This window comes from Salmo salar, chromosome 12 (assembly GCF_965601325.2).
Source record: "Salmo salar chromosome 12, fSalSal1, whole genome shotgun sequence".
Lineage (NCBI taxonomy): Eukaryota > Metazoa > Chordata > Actinopteri > Salmoniformes > Salmonidae > Salmo > Salmo salar.
The window spans coordinates 75,962,983-75,980,098 of NC_138302.1; the positions used below are offsets into that span (position 1 = coordinate 75,962,983).

At 39.2% G+C, this 17,116-nt stretch overlaps 1 protein-coding gene across 2 annotated transcripts in view; it reads left to right on the forward strand.

The window, feature by feature from the left end:
- Positions 1–498: 498 nt before the first annotated feature.
- Positions 499–17,116, forward strand: part of LOC106565900 (immunoglobulin superfamily member 21) — a 298,458-nt gene continuing 281,840 nt past the window's right edge. The window contains exon 1 of one of the 2 annotated variants that reach the window (XM_014133564.3): positions 499–1,070. In XM_014133564.3, coding sequence (XP_013989039.1) covers positions 932–1,070 — 139 coding nt within the window. In that variant the 5' untranslated portion in view covers positions 499–931. The remainder of the gene's footprint in view (positions 1,071–17,116) is intronic. The other variant, XM_014133565.3, reaches the window with a different exon arrangement.

Consider the following 17,116-nt stretch of genomic DNA (forward strand, 5'->3'; position numbering starts at 1 on the left):
GATTTGATGACATTTTGTGAGCACCTGCAGTGAGTGCATAGAGGATAACATATGCATATGCCTTATTCAATCTATTGTGGATGATTTTCAAGAATTGGCCAAATGGACAAATGCAGAGTTTACAAATAAAGTATGTGTGGACACTAAATCCACAATAACATCCATACCTCATTTGTATTTGATCATGGGACATACTCATGATAAAGAGTAAAGGAGGGGAGAGAAACTGACATAATCCTACACTTGCATTAGGAGCTTGGCGCAGGCTACTAAAATGCGAATATTGGGGCAAAAGGTTTTCTGTTTTTTTAACAGAGGGGCAAGGTGCACTTCGGGATTAATTCATAGTTTTTCATGGTGATGACGCTCATGGTTCTGGTGCTATAGTATGCCAGCTAAAGATGCTGAAACTATTCAGGTTCATTGCGTTAATGTACAGTAGAATAAGGCGTTGCAGTATACAGGAGGTTATAATGATCTTTAAAAACATTTTCACTAAAGAAAAACAAAATCCTGCTGAAATAAATCGGTTTAGTGGACAGAATTAGAGGGGAAGGGTTTAGAGCCAGGGTAGGATTAAGGAAAATTGTGTGAAATAAAGAGCGAGTGATCAGGAGTGACTGTATGCTTGCGTGTGTGCTGGAGGGCGGGAGGATAGAGCGCGCGGGCGAGAGAGAAGAGCATTGACTGAGAAGCATAGATTTTCATCCAACCTATATAATTTTTTTCTAATCATCGACTGCACTGCTTAGCGTTGATTGTCTAGCAGGAAAATATTTTTCTACGCAGTTGAGGAACCGTTTCATTTGACGATTGTTGGTCCTCTTTGCTGTAATTTAAGTGTACTTGGAACGAATTTATCATATTTCTATTTATACTTGAGCTGCATCATGAACAGTTTGTGGGCACCTCTCGATCTCACACCTTTGGAATGGTGGGGATTACGCAGCCGACAAATGGGGAGCATGTAAACGCAGATGGAGTTTGGGATTTATTGCAAAATAAGGGAAAGATGACTGTCTTCTCTTTGTGTCTCCTCTTGTTCGCAGATCTGCTGGATTTAGCCGTTGGTAAGTCATCATTTATGCATAAAACACAGTATGTGAGAGTTGAATAAAAAAAGCCTCTCACATTTTAAGAATTCGTGAGGTCATAATTTCGGAGACGCTGTGGAAGGCAGATGGCTGACTCCATGTACATTTGAAACAGTTTAAATGTTGGCCGCTCATATTATGAACCATAGCATTCAATATGTATGCTCATAGAATTGCCTCAACTTTTCCCCATTCCGATAAAGTGAATGGTTTCCTTGAAGACCCTAGAATGGTATTCCTCCGCAGCTTCAGTATTGACTGCTGGCATCCTCAGATATGGTATCGTTGGGTACTAGGGTTTGGTAAAGGAGAGCATAGATGGAGGAAGTGTGCATCACACATCATGGTATTTCTTGCAAATGGTCCATAAACTTTACAGTGTGAAATCAAGTAATTATCTTCTTCATGTTATTTTATTATGATTGTTATCATTACTACTTCAGATCGCTAACAGATTTGCTGCCTGTGAATTATGGCATTCAGCTATAGGCTACGGTTATGTTTCGGGCTCCTGGGTGACTCACATTGAATGCAGCCTTAGCTCAAGTGTTCTCCATAGCCCATGAATACAGCCAGGACCAGACTTCTAATAATAACAAAATAACAGTAGCCTTTTATCTGTGAATGAAGACAATTGGTACATTTACTTATCTCCCACATATAATAGTTATAATGGGGAGTAAGAAACGGATGAAAAACTGCCTGGATACTGGAACTTTCTCATAAGATCAAGGCATTGTGTACTGCTGCATATTTTTATAAACAATTGAAGGCTATTCCATGGGCTCCTGGGGTCTTGCATTAGGTTTACGTTTATGATGTAGATCAATAACTTTTATTTAGCCAAACTAGGCTACAGCACAGTCACTGTTAGAGTAGATTTCGTTTATTTGTCTGACACTCAAAGATCTGACCAGATTCTACAGCATTGAATCACACATTTTTACATAAAGCTGCAATATGTAACTTTTTAGGCCACCTAACAAAATTCACATAGAAATGTGATTTATATATACACTACCGTTCAAAAGTTTGATGTCACTTAGAAATTCACTTGTTTTTGAAAGAAAATCATTTTTTTTGTCCATTAAAATAACATAAAATTGATCAGAAATACAGTGTAGACATTGTTCATGTTGTAAATGACTATTGTAGCTGGAAATGGCAGATTTGTTTATGGAATATCTACATAGGCATACAGAGCCCATTATCAGCAACCATCACTCCTGTGTTCCAATGGCACGTTGTGTTAGCTAATCCAAGTTTACCATTTTAAAAGGCTAATTTATCGTTATTAAACCCTTTGGCAATTATGTTAGCACAGCTGAAAACTGTTGTTCTGATTAAAGAAGCAAGAAAACTGGTCTTTTTTAGACAAGTAGAGTATCTCGAGCTTCAGCATTTGTGGGTTTGATTACAGGCTCAAAATGGCCAGAAACAAAGAACTTTCTTCTGAAACTCGTAAGTCTATTCTTGTTCTGAGAAATGAAGGCTATTCTATCGGGTTATTCCAGCGCAAACTGGCTCTAACCAGAATAGAAAGAGGAGTGGGAGGCCCCAGTGCACAACTGAGCAAGAGGACAAGTACATTAGAGTGTGTAGTTTGAGAAACAGACGCCTCACAAGTCCTCAACTGGCAGCTTCATTAAATAGTACCTGCAAAACACCAGTCTCAACGTCAACAGTGAAGCGGCGACTCCAGGATGCAAATTGCAAAGCCAAAAAGCCATATCTCAGACTGGCCAATAAAAATAAAAGATTAAGATGGGCAAAAGAACACAGACACTGGACAGATTAACTCTGCCTAGAAGGCCAGCATCTCGGAGTCGCCTCTTCACAGAACACTATTGGCAATCTCTCAACCAGCTTCATCTGGAATGCTTTTCCAGCAGTCTTGAAGGAGTTCCCACATATATTGAGCGCTTGTTGGCTGCTTTTCCTTCACTCTGTGGTCCAACTCATCCCAAACCATCTCCATTGGGTTTGAGGTTGGGTGATTGTGCAGGCCAGGTCATCTGATGCAGCACTCCATCACTCTCCTTATTGGTCAAATAGCCCTTACACAGCCTGGAGGTGTGTAAGGGCTTCACGGTGGGAGCCACACATACGGAGATCATCCGTTCACCTACTCTGCGTCTCACAAAGACACGGCGGTTGGAACCAAAAATAAAATGTTTTGACTCATCAGACCAAAGTACAGATTTCCACCAGTCTAACGTCCATTGCTCGTGTTTCTTGGCCCACGCAAGTCCCTTCTTATTGGTGTCCTTTAGTAGTGGTTTCTTTGCAGCAATTCGACCATGAAGGGCTTATTCACACAGTCTCCTCTGAACAGTTGATGTTGAGATGTGTCTGTTACTTGAACTCTGTGAAGCATTTATTTGGGCTGCAATCTGAGGTGCAGTTAACTCTGATGAATTTATCCTCTGCAGCAGAGGTAACTTTGGGTCTTCCTTTCCTGTGGCGGTCCTCATGAGAGCCAGATTCATCATAACGCTTGATGGTTTTTGCGACTGCACTTGTAGAAACCCTCAAAGCTCTTGACATTTTCTGGATTGACTGACATTCTTAAAGTAATGGTGGATTGTCGTTTCTCTTTGCTTATTTGAGCTGTTCTTGCCATAATATGGACTTGGTCTTTCACCAAATAGGGCTATCTTCTGTATACCATCACAATCTTGTCACAACGAAACTGATTTGGCTCAAACGCATTGAGAAGGAAAGAAATTCCACAAATTCACTTTTAACAAGGCACTCCTTTTAATTGAAATCCATTCCAGGTGACTACCTCATGAAGCTGGTTGAGATAATGCCAAGAGTGTGCAAAACTGCCAACAAGGCAAACGGTGGCTACTTTGAAGCATCTCAAAAAAATATATATATTTTGATTCGTTAATCACTTTTTTGATTACTACATGATTCCATGTGTGCTATTTCATGGTTTTGATGTCTTCACTATTATTCTACAATGTAGAAGATAGTACAAATAAAGAAAACCCCTGGAATGAGTAGGTTTGTCCAAACTTTTGGCTGGTACTGTATATTTATGATTCTCATTGATAGCAAGTCTAAGAAGTGGTAGATCTGTTCTTTGTGTGCTATTTCTATGTTTCATTCTTAAATTTAGTTTTTGCTCTTTTACCCTTCGGTTTTATACACCAGCTTCAAACAGCTGAAAATACTGATTTTGGGTTATGGAAAATATATATTTCACAATTTAGGTGGTACAATGATTCTCTACACTATACTTGCTTGTTTTATCACATACACTGAAATAAGTCTAACTATTCGAATTTTAGCAACCAGGAAATGGCGGAGTGATTTATGCATAGTGCATCTTTCATACCTAGATGCAGTCTATGGGCTGCCTTTTGACTGTCCTATTCCATTCATAAAAGGTTTGAAACACATAATACATTTGAAATATAGTGATTGAGCAGTCTAATCAATTGGTCACTGAAAGCAAAGGATGGAGGCAAAATACTATAAGTCATTAGTTTTCATTTGAAGGAGAGGGAATTGAGGTGAAGTGAAAAATGTGGGCAGAGTGAATTGATTTTGGTGGGTGGAGTGAGGCGAAAAGGTTAAGGAAAGGGAATGCAAATCATCAATGATGCTGCTGCACCTTTAACCAATTGAGGGAGTGAACGCTTTGACACTTTCCTATTCAACCAAGCATGACACTGATTTTGAAGTCGCAGGCAGGGCTACCTCATCACGACAACATGAGCCTGGCTCATGTCCTCTACATACACCCCCTATGACCTCCTACCCCATGAAAGACCGTCCCACAGTTGGGCGCCTTTGTCACGGGCGGGATCTGAACCCTATTCTGCCACATGAGAAAACAACGTCTTGACCATTAGACCAAGAAGCAACTCCCTCAAGGGCTGAGGGTGATACTAATTTTGAAGTTGCAGGCAGGGCAACCTCATCACGATTTCATTAGCCAGACTCAGATCTGCTACAAAATGTCAGGGGACAACTCTGTTTCTAGCTAAAGCGTAGTTAGGAATGTCGGGCTACTTGCCACTAGATCCATGCTGCTCTGAAAATGCAGTGCATTAACTCCATATGCCTACATTGGCCCACTGCATTGTAAGCAGCATCAACCCTTCACTTCCCACTCCACTCAAGTCAGTGAGCCCTCCATTGACGTTTCACTGACGTTTTCCCAAGGGAGCCCTTCTTGTTCGAGGGTGAGAGAACGAGTGGAAGGTGTCATAGTAGTTTAGATTAGAACAGCCCTTTAGTCTCTCTTGTATTATTTTGTGTGTGTGTGTCATAACCTGACATTGAAAGAGTAATATTGTTTACAAGGACAGAGTCTGGCCACAATTGTGTAACTATATAAATAAACTATAATAATACAGACATTTATATAGTATTTTTCAATGGATCTCAAAAATCTGTACACTGAGAAATACCACATCCAGCACCAATGTATAGCACCTACCTGGGTAATGCATGACAGCCATTTTAAGCTACTTACTCACCTCACATCAGCTATCACAGTGGAGAGGTGAGGGAGAGATTTTCCATTATTAGATGACCATGATTGTATGAGGGTCCAGGTTGGAAGTTTTCCCACACATGTACTAAAAACACATTTTGTTTTACCCACATAAAAATGGCCATGGTATAGATACACAGCAATAGTTTCTCATTTAGGGCAGCAGGTAGTCTAGCGGTTAAGGGGTTGGGCCAGCAACCTAAAGATTGCTGGTTAGAATCTCTGAGCTGACTAAGTGAAATCTGCCGATGTGCCCTTGAGCAAGGCACTTAACCTTAATTGCTCTGGATAAGAGTGTCTGCTAAATGAGAAAGAAATCTACTAATCTACTCCTTTTGCATCCCAATGCAGCTCTGTCTTCAATGTTTCTTGCAGCATTGTCCAACTATGGGCATGAGTATTCTCATTTAAATGTTTTGCTCTCTTTTGTTCTCTGTGAGTCAACACTGCCAGAGCAGCTGAATGCCTAGTGGTTGTTTATATGTCTAGCTGGGCACTCTTTGTAAGTACCCCCCATATGGAGAGATGTTTTTATTCATCTATTTGTATGTGCACATTGTGGCAGCACAATGTCGTCTCTTATTGCTGAATCTCAAATACATGTATTTAATTACTGTCCCTGTCATGTTTTGAGTCTGTGGATAACACACAAGCCTAAGGATATTTTGTATTGATTTATAACCTGCTGTAATGTATTCCATGTCAATTATTCAGGTCATAGAGCAGAGTTGAACTTTCTACAATGAACTACAGTAGCTAGCCATAATCCTATTTCCCCACATTGCCCTCTCCTCCACAGTGTCAGGGTCTAAATGCAAACAGAATCAAAAATAAATTAGAAACACAATATCAATGCAGAGGATACATTTTGTCAGCATACATTTTACACGAGTGATGCATTTTTTCATGCTTTATACAATTTCCTCTAAATTGTTTGTAAATACCACTAGATATATTTATGAATTTGATAGATTCATTAGATATTGTATTGTAATATAATATCCTTATTACATGGATACATGGTCTTGGTAAACCAATATGAAAAGGAAATTAAGTTGAAATCTCAACTCTAAACAGCTGGAAATGGGTTCAAAGGGCAACGTGGGGAGAACAAAGTCCTGTGTTTTGATTTGAATCAGGAAAAAGGATGTGGTCTCATGATGTGCTGCTGGTGTGATCTGATAGGAACATCTGTCCATTACAGGGATAAGGATAGTAATAATCGCTGTTCAGGCACACCAGGGTCAGAGGGCACAGGCATACTGAACATCATGTGTTATTCCAAGTCCACAGACACAAGTACTGTGTGGTGGTTAAGCACTGTAGTTGAATTTCTGCTCTGTTATAGGCCAATGTACTGATTCAGTTTTATCAACCCACATCTCGTGATCGGATAATGAAATATTTGATATTGTAGTTTTACATACAGCGTTCTTTTTTGGTTTTGGCGTTTAGTCTGTTTAGTCCCTTTCTAGATCAGTATAAGTCATTATCTTGGACGTTTACTTTGATGGCTTGCTTTGCTCCATGGCAGGCTGTCCAACAGGCAGTGGATCATAACAGTGGGGGGAGATTTAGTGGGGAGTTAAAAAGTTGTGTGTTGGAGTTGATCTGAGGCTTTCCTGTTCACTGTCCTCGTCTGCTAGTGACAGCTGGGCTTGACTCACAGGAAGTAAGAATAGATATTGGCAGGAAAGTGGGCTGTGGTGGCTCCTCCATCAACCAATCACCAGGCTTTATTTCAGCAGTTATATAAAATGATTATGAACAAATCTAAAGCCTACCCTCTGTGCTTTTTAATTAGCATTTTATTTTGCTATTGTGTGGTCAGCGCAGCTACCTTATTCATTTGGTATGTGTCTTTTTTACAGGCAGGGTCATCAACCATGCATTGTGTTTCCGGAAACATGTTTGGGATTAGAGCGGGCATCTGTTACGAACAATATCCTGAACAATGTTTTAGTAGAGATGTTTTTGTTCCGTCTAGAGTATAGAACAAAAATTGCCTGTTGAATTGCCAGTGACTATTGTCCACAGAAAGTTAATTTTGAACTTTTTTAACCTTGCAATTTGGACCTTCTGAAGCCTTGTGACGCCTTAATGTCAAAAGAGGTCTATACAAATCCACAAAGAACACTGTGACTCACATATTACAACTTTTCTTCCAGATTTTCAACGTTTCCCTCCATGTAAACCTATAGAGTGCAAGTCATTCGGCTGTTATAGAACATCAGATTGACCTTACATTGCCTTTGTAGTATTGTGTAGCTCAATATGCTGTCCCCCAGTTTTGTGTTCTGTCAAATGAAGAGGAGAGAATGAAGAGGAGAGAGGAGGTGGGACTTGAGCCTTCTTCCTAATTAACTGTAATGTGTTGTTTAGGTTCCACCAATACACAATGCTCCAAACTGCTGCTCAATTATGCTGCTCAGCTGTCATATAAAAACACTTGTATAAACCAGTGTGGACTCATCTGGTTTACTCATTTTCCTATCATCAAATAGACCCTATAGAGTTTGTCTTACATTGCCACACTCAATAATGTATGACAGTATTTTTGTTTACTGTCTTCTTCAGATAGTGGTATAGTTTGGGAGGAATGGCCTTACTTTAGTTTTTAGTTCCTAATCACAGATTTTTTAAGATTCATGCCATGATACGGCAACATATGAATCTGTTTTATATTTTATGGCACTATATTGAGCCACATGTTAAAAATAAACTGAGGAAACCACCAAAGCTCAGAGGGTATTTGCATGTGTCAATCTATCTATCTATCTATCTATCTATCTATCTATCTATCTATCTATCTATCTATCTATCTATCTATCTATCTATCTATCTATCTATCTATCTATCTATCTATCTATCTATCTATCTATCTATCTATCTATCTATCTATCTATCTATCTATCTATCTATCTATCTATCTATCTTCTATCTATCTATCTATCTATCTATCTATCTATCTATCTATCTATCTATCTATCTATCTATCTATCTATCTATCTATCTATCTATCTATCTATCTATCTATCTATCTCCTTTTAGGTAATGGGTAAACCATGCCTCTAACATTTTGGGACCAGCTTATAAATGCTCTGTTTGTTAAAAAACTGTATTTGTAAATCCATTAAAGGAGGAGTTCGCTTTTTTTTCACAACCAAAATCTATATTCTTGATGTAAATGGGATGTAATAAAATGGTCCAGACACTTTTTATTTTTTTGAAACTTACCGCAACCAGCGATTAATTTCCTCATCCTCGTTGTGCTGTACAGGGGCTCTGAAAAAAAAAACAATGCGTCATTTTAAAAATGGAAACGGTCTCAGTATAGTGATGCAGGTCTTTGGATGTTGTACACATGAAATTGTGTCATTTTTTTTTACTTATCTGGAATGTTATATTCCATTTTGTGCGACTTGAGCTGCTTCCCCTATCCAGCTGTTTCATTTTCTGGGTAGCCTGCTGCTACAGGTAACTGCCAAAATAAAGGAAACACCAACATCAAATGTCTTAATAGGGCGTTGGGCCACTACGAGCAGCCAGAACAGCTTTAATGCTCCTTGACATAGATTCTACAAGTGTCTGGAACTTCCTGTGTGGAAGCACCTGTTTTCAATATATTTAGTAATGCTCATTACTCTAGTGTTTCCTTTATTTTGGCAGTTATTTGTAGACTAGACGGAGAGGTATCGCTCGAGTCTCAAAAAAATGGAATATAACGTTGCGGATAAAGTTTTGAATGACACAATTTCATGTGTACAACATGTAAAGACCTGCATCACTATATTGAGAACTTTTCCATTTCCAAAGGACATATTTGTGTGTTTTTGGAGCCTTTGTTCATATTTTTAAAAGCCCCCATACTGCACAACAAGGATGAGGAAATCCATGTCTGGTTGGGATAAGTTTCTCAAAAAGATGTGAAATTGCAAACAAAGTGTCTGGACCCTTCTTTAACATGACGTTTACATCAAATATAGAGATTTGGTTGTAAAAAAAGCTTAATTAACCTTTAACATATTTTATTAACAGGGAATCCACATAAATGGGTTCCGCATCCAAGATGACTTGTTGCCAAGTTGTCTTAGGTCCTAGGGAACACTGGAGGGCTTACATCTCCCACAATGTGAATAATGCAACAGAATCTGTAGCCATTATGCCAAATTGATCTTCCCTCGCTGCCATAATACCCACCTCTTGTGTAGGGTAGTTGGAAGAAATAAAAGAGAAAGTCCTGGCAGATGAACTTTAAGTGGCCTGTATGGATGCAATGCAGTCTGCCATCCCAGTCAATGGCCTTAGATATGATAAAAACTACGATTAGTGGAGATAAGTAAATGCCAGGGGCAAGAGAGTTCAAAAAGCACTGTAACTTCCCCCTCCACCCTGAAGTCCTGCACTGATTTGAATTGAATTGATTTGATTTTGGACTGTGTTGAAAAGAGCTAGCTTACTGCTCTGTTTGGCTTGTGTGAGATTTTGAAGGAACTCTCATTCCTCTAGAAGCTGTTGGTGCAGAGATAGGCAAACAAAGGATAGGCTTGGCTCTCAGGGGGTTCAGGGGGTTCCAACAGTTAAGCATAATATTTCAAATCAAATCAAATGTTATTTGTCACATGAGCCGAATACAACAGGGGTAGTAGACCTTACCGTGAAATGTTTACTTACAAGAAAATATGTACTAAATAAACTAAAGTAAAAAATAAAATACAAAGTAACCCAAAAAAATTACATAACAATATTTGTTGTGGCTTCTTTTCATGATCTCTATAGAGCACATGGTGGAATTTAGAGGTAGGTTCCCTCCCTTGATAGAAAAATTGCAAAAATCCTGAAATCTTTGGCAATATACAATAAGCGTCCCCCGTTATAACTTGGTATGTGAGTCGTTTGTACATGAAAGCTTTGTGCCTTGCTCAAAGTAGCATAATACCAGTGGTGATTTTAGCATGTAAATCTTGGTTGGGCAAACTAAAAATATGTTTTTAGATGCATACCTGCAAAGTCACTACACAACACAACACTAAACAATACATTAATTGCACTATAATGGTGACAAACGTTGCCCACAAACCGTTAGGGCCTACATAAAGCATAAAGTGAATCCTTACCACTGCTACACCTGGCTATCAGCGGAGCCTTGTCTGGCAGCGAAACAGTTCATTCAGTCTCATTTACTGCCTTGATATGGCTGACTTGCTTAAACAAATGTGGTTTCTACTGACAATTGAGATTTACAAACAATGTCATAAAGGAACGATGACCGGATGAGAGGCAATCCATAATTTCGATTAAGACATTAATGAGCGAGCTAAGACAGATGTAGTCAATATAACAATTTGTTCAGCACTTTTGAAGGAAAAAGGAAACCACACACTGCTCTTGATAGTATCACTGATATTTAATAAGCTTACGTATCGGCCTCACGGCCTTCGTCAGACCTTTTGTGATTTTTTTTTAATTAGCACCCTTATGTAGACCTAGCCCCACCCACATCCGTTCCACGCATCGAAAGGGGTTGGAGGCGAAGGAAAAACAAATAAGTGCTACCAAATATAACAATATGCATTTCATAAATATTACAAAAGTGTATAAATAAGACGTATTAAACACGTCTGTAAAACCACAATGAGGACGTAGCAAGTTTTCATTATTCATTGGGTACATCGTATGAAAATCATCAGAGTAATGTTAAATAGGGACATCATTTATGTTCAAATTCACAACATAACATACATAGTAATTTCATCATTAAGTCCTTTAGGAAATAATGTCCGGAGGGTGAAAATCCAAAAACATTCTCTTTTACTCAGACTATTATTAATATCACCTCCCCGTCTGATATCTTAACTTTCTCTATGCCACAAAATATTAAGGTAGAAATGTCATGCTTTAGGTCATTAAAATGTATTGCGACTGGATAATCCCTGTTGTTTCTCCTGATTGAACGTTCAGCACTTTTGAAATGTACAGCCACAGAATTCAGAACATGGGCCGTTCTTACAGTATTCTCCCTGTACACCAAGTTAGAACCGTAGGATAAATAAAGGGGGTATATAAGCAGACAATGAAAGCTCTTACAGTATTCAATGACTACATTTCTCTAAAACAGGCTATAGGCTACATGTGTACCACCAAGTCAGAACAGTAGGCTAAGTTATGAAAGGGAAATGGACCAAATTATTAGGGTAAGGCACATGGGCTACTAACAGCTTACTACACAACATACACTGAGTATAACTTTTTTAGCTACAGTATACATATCTCCCTGGCATATAACATAATTTATGCAGCAGCATACAATCAATTTTTGGACTCACAGTTGTGCTGTGCTCACTTGAACAGGAAGGTGGTGCGGCGGTCCTTCTTGTGGGGAAATTTGGTCATAAGACTTTGCCATCAAAGTCTGGTATTCTCTGGATTTATGGTGCTTTCAAGACAACTGGGAACTCGAGAAAAAAAGGGCGAATCATGACATCAGTTATCTTCCAGTCGGAGCCCTAGAAAGAGGACCGAGTTCCCGAATTGTAATTCCAAGTAGGGTGACTTTTCAAAACATCAAAACACCCAGTCAGAGCTAGTTTTTTTCCCGAGTTCCCTGTTGTCTTGAACTCACTGAAGTCTGAGATTTCCCAGTTATGATTTTCAAGTTGTTTTGAATGTGGCAGAAGTCATGCTGACTTGACAGCATGGCCAATGTATTCAACATTTTCTGGGACATGGTGTTGCTTGTGAATATTATCCTTTTAAGCTTGGAAAAGAGACTCTTAAACCCAGACTTGGACCACACACCCTCTCCACCGAATAGCCGGCAGGGGAAACAAAATAGGAATTGCATTTGCAACACTTGCAGTTAGCCACTGATTCCTTCCAAACCACTCATTGCTGAATTTGCAATTTCCAACTTTTTGTGTAATGTTTATGTCCAATGGCTGATGAGCACCGATACGATTTATCTATAATTTCTCTTCATATGACAAGGATTGAAAAGGATTTGCCAGTAGATTGTCAACTTGATTGATGACATCTGCTTGTCTAGCTTGCTAGCTAAGATTTTGAAAGTATGATGTTGACATGATCAGTCCAATCAAAGCTAATAGATATAACCTGATTGGACTTAATTTTATCTGTGGCCAATGATCTTGAGCCTTCTTGGATGGGCACTTCTAATGTAAATCTATGGCAGCACCCAAGGGGGCTTGAACTTTCAAGCCTTCTCTGTAGATTTTGCGGTGACGTAGTGTCCCCATGAATGTCAGAACACTGAGCCAATCACGGCGCAACTAGAGAAGATTACCAACCGCTACGCTGTGTGCAAAGCTGTCATCAAGGCAAAGGGTGGCCACTTTGAAGGATCTAAAATCTAAAATCTATTTTGATTTGTTTAACACTTTTTTGGTTACTACATGATTTCATATGTGTTATTTCATAGTTTTGATGTCTTCCCTATTATTCTACAATGTAGAAAATAGTACAAATAAAGAAAAACCCTTGAATGAGTAGGTGTGTCCAAACTTAGGACTGGTACTATATATATATATATATATATATAATATATATATATATATATATATATATATATATATAATTTATATATATATATATATTATATATATAGAAATTGTTATTACTCAGCAGCCATGTTTGAACACGATAACCAAAACCACATAATCCATATTAGGATGTATGAAACAGTGAGGAAATTATACAGTGAAATTGCTGATGAAGAGATGGCAGAGCCCAATCTAGTTTGGGACCCACCTGTTTAGCTAATATATATATAGCTAATATATATAAGCCTCTAAGAATAGCACTCCTAAGCACTGGCGATTTCTCATCTCTGTCAACACCTTAACTCATTCTTATCCTTTTCACTTCTGTCTGCCATTCATACAATGACATTCCTAAAGAGAGGCAGAACATCTGCCTGCCAGGCAGATATATATATTAGCTAAACAGGTGGGTCCCAAACTAGGTTGGGCTCTGACATCTCTTCATCAGCAATTTCACTGTAGACTTTCCTCAGTGTTTCCTACATCCTAATATGGATTATGTGGTTTTGCTTATCGTGTTCAAACATGGCTGCTGAGTAATAACAATTTCTGGCCCCTTATTAGAGGCTTGGTAAAGTGTCTCAGCGTACAATAGTGTTCCACTTATATCTGTGTTCATGGTTCATCACAGTGGGCTTAAGCCTCTAAGAATAGCACTCCTAAGCACTGGCGATTTCTCATCTCTGTCAACACCTTAACTCATTCTTATCCTTTTCACTTCTGTCTGCCATTCATACAATGACATTCCTAAAGAGAGGCAGAACATCTGCCTGCCAGGCAGCGCTAGATTTATTCAACGTCACCATGACCTCAGCTTTAAACCATAGGCTTCTGCTTGTCCTTGATGCGTGCTATATCAAGGTTAGAAATGCACATAATAAAGTATCAACACGGATACCATTAGCATTTATAAAGTATGTCAAATCTGAGATGATAAGACGAAAGATTTGTCTTCACGCTGCGGTGCCTGTTCTAAAAAATGAAATATGTAAGGAAGGACAGGCACATTTACTGGCAAAAAAATTCTTCAAAGATCATCCTCAATGATTTGGTCCTTGTGGCAGGGAGCGTCTTGCTTGGAGTAATGAGCGTGCACATTTAAATGTCTGAACTGTACTGCTGGTGCTATCAGCCATCGCAGGCCCAAGCCCTCCCGTGCAATGAACCCAGCAGAACCCTATAAATGTGTGTGCCAATGTATGCAGGTGCTTTATCTTTCTTCCCCTGCCTTCATCTGACAGTGATACCTGCCAGCACTGACAGTGATACCTGCCATTTCCACCGTATATCATCTGCTAGGACCCCACCTCCATCCTTGAGGGTCTGTTTCCTTAAGGCCTCCTTAGCTACATACATGTAGGCATGTATCCTTTATCTGCATTTCCATCAACATAGCATTGTTGTCTGCAGTAGCCTAAGATTCTACCTGCAAATATTTTTTGATTTGACATGATGTTTGCATAGTGAGGGACTCCAGTTACTTGCATCTTCAGTTACAGTATCTAAACGAATATTCCCTACAGTGAATGCACCATCTCTGGGTTTCATCAAAGTCCAGCTGTCAGATTAGGTGAGGAAAAAAAGAGGAGAAGCATCCTAATCTGCACTTTGACGTCAGTCTGGATGGGCCGGAGCTGCGCAGGCGGGCGGGGATGAGGGGGGATTGTGTGGGCTGTGCATTTTATGACAACAGATTATTTCCCATTATTCATTGCAACTTCTTCCCTCTGAACCATAGAGAGGCTTTCTTTCCTGGGGATTGCATTCCTGAGGTGTAACTGTCGAGCGGGAGACAACCAAAAATCATAAAGACGTAATTTTGCCAAATCCTCAGCCACTGGAGGTTTTAGCCAGAGTATTTGGGAAGAGTTTCATTCATCAATTTCATTGCCCCTATATAAGCACTACAGTACATAATCAACACATAACATCTGTAATTTAGTACAACATTCACCCAGCTCGCTAAAACCTTTGATCCAACTCAGGACTTGCCACACAAGTTCACTGAGTTAATTTCCCATATGCCCCCCCCCCCCCAAAATAGCTCGTAGTGACACTCGGTTAACAAAATGCTGCCACGTGTTGGATAATGATAATGTGCGTACTCTCAAAGCTGCTACTCTCTGTTCATCATATATGCATAGTCACTTTAACCATACCCACATGTGCATACTACCTCAATAAGCCTGACTAACCGGTGTCTGTATATAGCCTTGCTACTCTTATTTTCAAATGTCTTTTTACTGTTGTTTTATTTCTCTACTTACCTACACACACACACACACACACACACACACACACACACACACACACACACACACACACACACACACACACACACACACACACACACAAAAACCTTTTTTTCCGCACTATTGGTTAGAGCCTGTAAGTAAGCACGTGACAAATAAACTTTGATTTGAGCTTCTACTGATGTGTCACTACTTTTATAGGACCAGCAATAGTTGTGGAAGTAGATCTAGCGTGGAACACTTTGCCACCTACTGTAAATAATGATGGGGAGAGGGGTTATCGTTGTATCACAATATGCAGGGCCACAGCAAAGTACAGAATGTATTGTTCATTCACGAGCATGATACGCATTTATATAAGAAGTTGAATGCAATCCTTATGTTGTGGATCATTAGCAGTGTTATAACATACTTTGCAATTACAATGACGGCAGGGGTAGGCCGTCATTGTAAATAAGAATTTGTTCTTAACTGACTTGCCTGGTTTAATAAAGGTTAAATAAATTAAAAATAATAATAAATTAAAAACATTCAACACCAGTTAGATATCTACTAGTCTGCATGGCATTTGTAGTAAACATCATTACGTTTTTGAAGTAAATCGATGCAGGTTTATGTGAGTATTTGACAGCATTGCAAACACTGACTCCAAAAAAATCTGAATTAAAAGATCATCTTCAAATTCCATACCCAGCAACTCAAAAAACTGTCCCTGGGTTAGAGCATCAAAGGAATTTAGAGAAAGGTTATACCAAAAAATAAATGGAGTCGCATAAATTCACTGCTGGAGATTTACATAAGAGTAAAGAAAAAGGTATTGGGTAGCGAAATAAAAGTTTGCCCTCAGAGATAAATAGATCAATTTAGCTGAAATGTCATGTAAGTTGTGTGGCTGAGGTCTTAAATACCACTGTGTGTTTTTTGAGGGGGAAACAGTGGTAGTAATCCGCTCCTCCTCTCAGTTAGTTTACAGTAATTTCCTCAGTTAGACTGACCTATGTTTTCAGATATGCAGATTACCCATGTGACTGCCTGGCTCTATTCTAGGAGACTGGCACATGAGGGAAGGCTCACATTAGTCCTGGTCACAGCTGACTGAACATCACATTCTGCAGGGTTCTGAGACCTTGATCATGTAGCAGCAGCATGCTGGAATGTGAAATGCCAGTTAAAGAATGTGTTGGGATTGTAGATAACCGTATCAGTGGTCTTGTTTTCTATATTATCCATTCCCCCAGACCACACTCATGAATATGCATCCACACGTTTCACAGTAATATGAATAAATAATGTATCATATTGTATATGTTTGTAGCTTTGATCATATTTCGGGTAATGTTGGTGACGTCAGTTGTTAGACATCTGATGCTACAATAACAGCAAGACCACTGTGATAAAGTATACTGTAATTAGAAATAACCTAGTTTATTATTTTGATTCCATTCTATAAAAAAGGATGGGCAGCCCTGCACACAGGAGCATCCAAGCATGATTAATTTCCTGTTAGGCTCACCCTGAGTCCTTTTTCTGGATGGAAGAAAGGACCAAAGGTCAGTGCCCCAGATTCCTAGTGTGGCACAGCAGATATTACTACACAATATTAGAGTATTAACACCCAGTTTCAAACATCTGCCTGAATGTTTGTAAATGCTGCAGAGGCTAAATGTCAAAATAGCCAGCAAGCTTTAAAATCAAGCT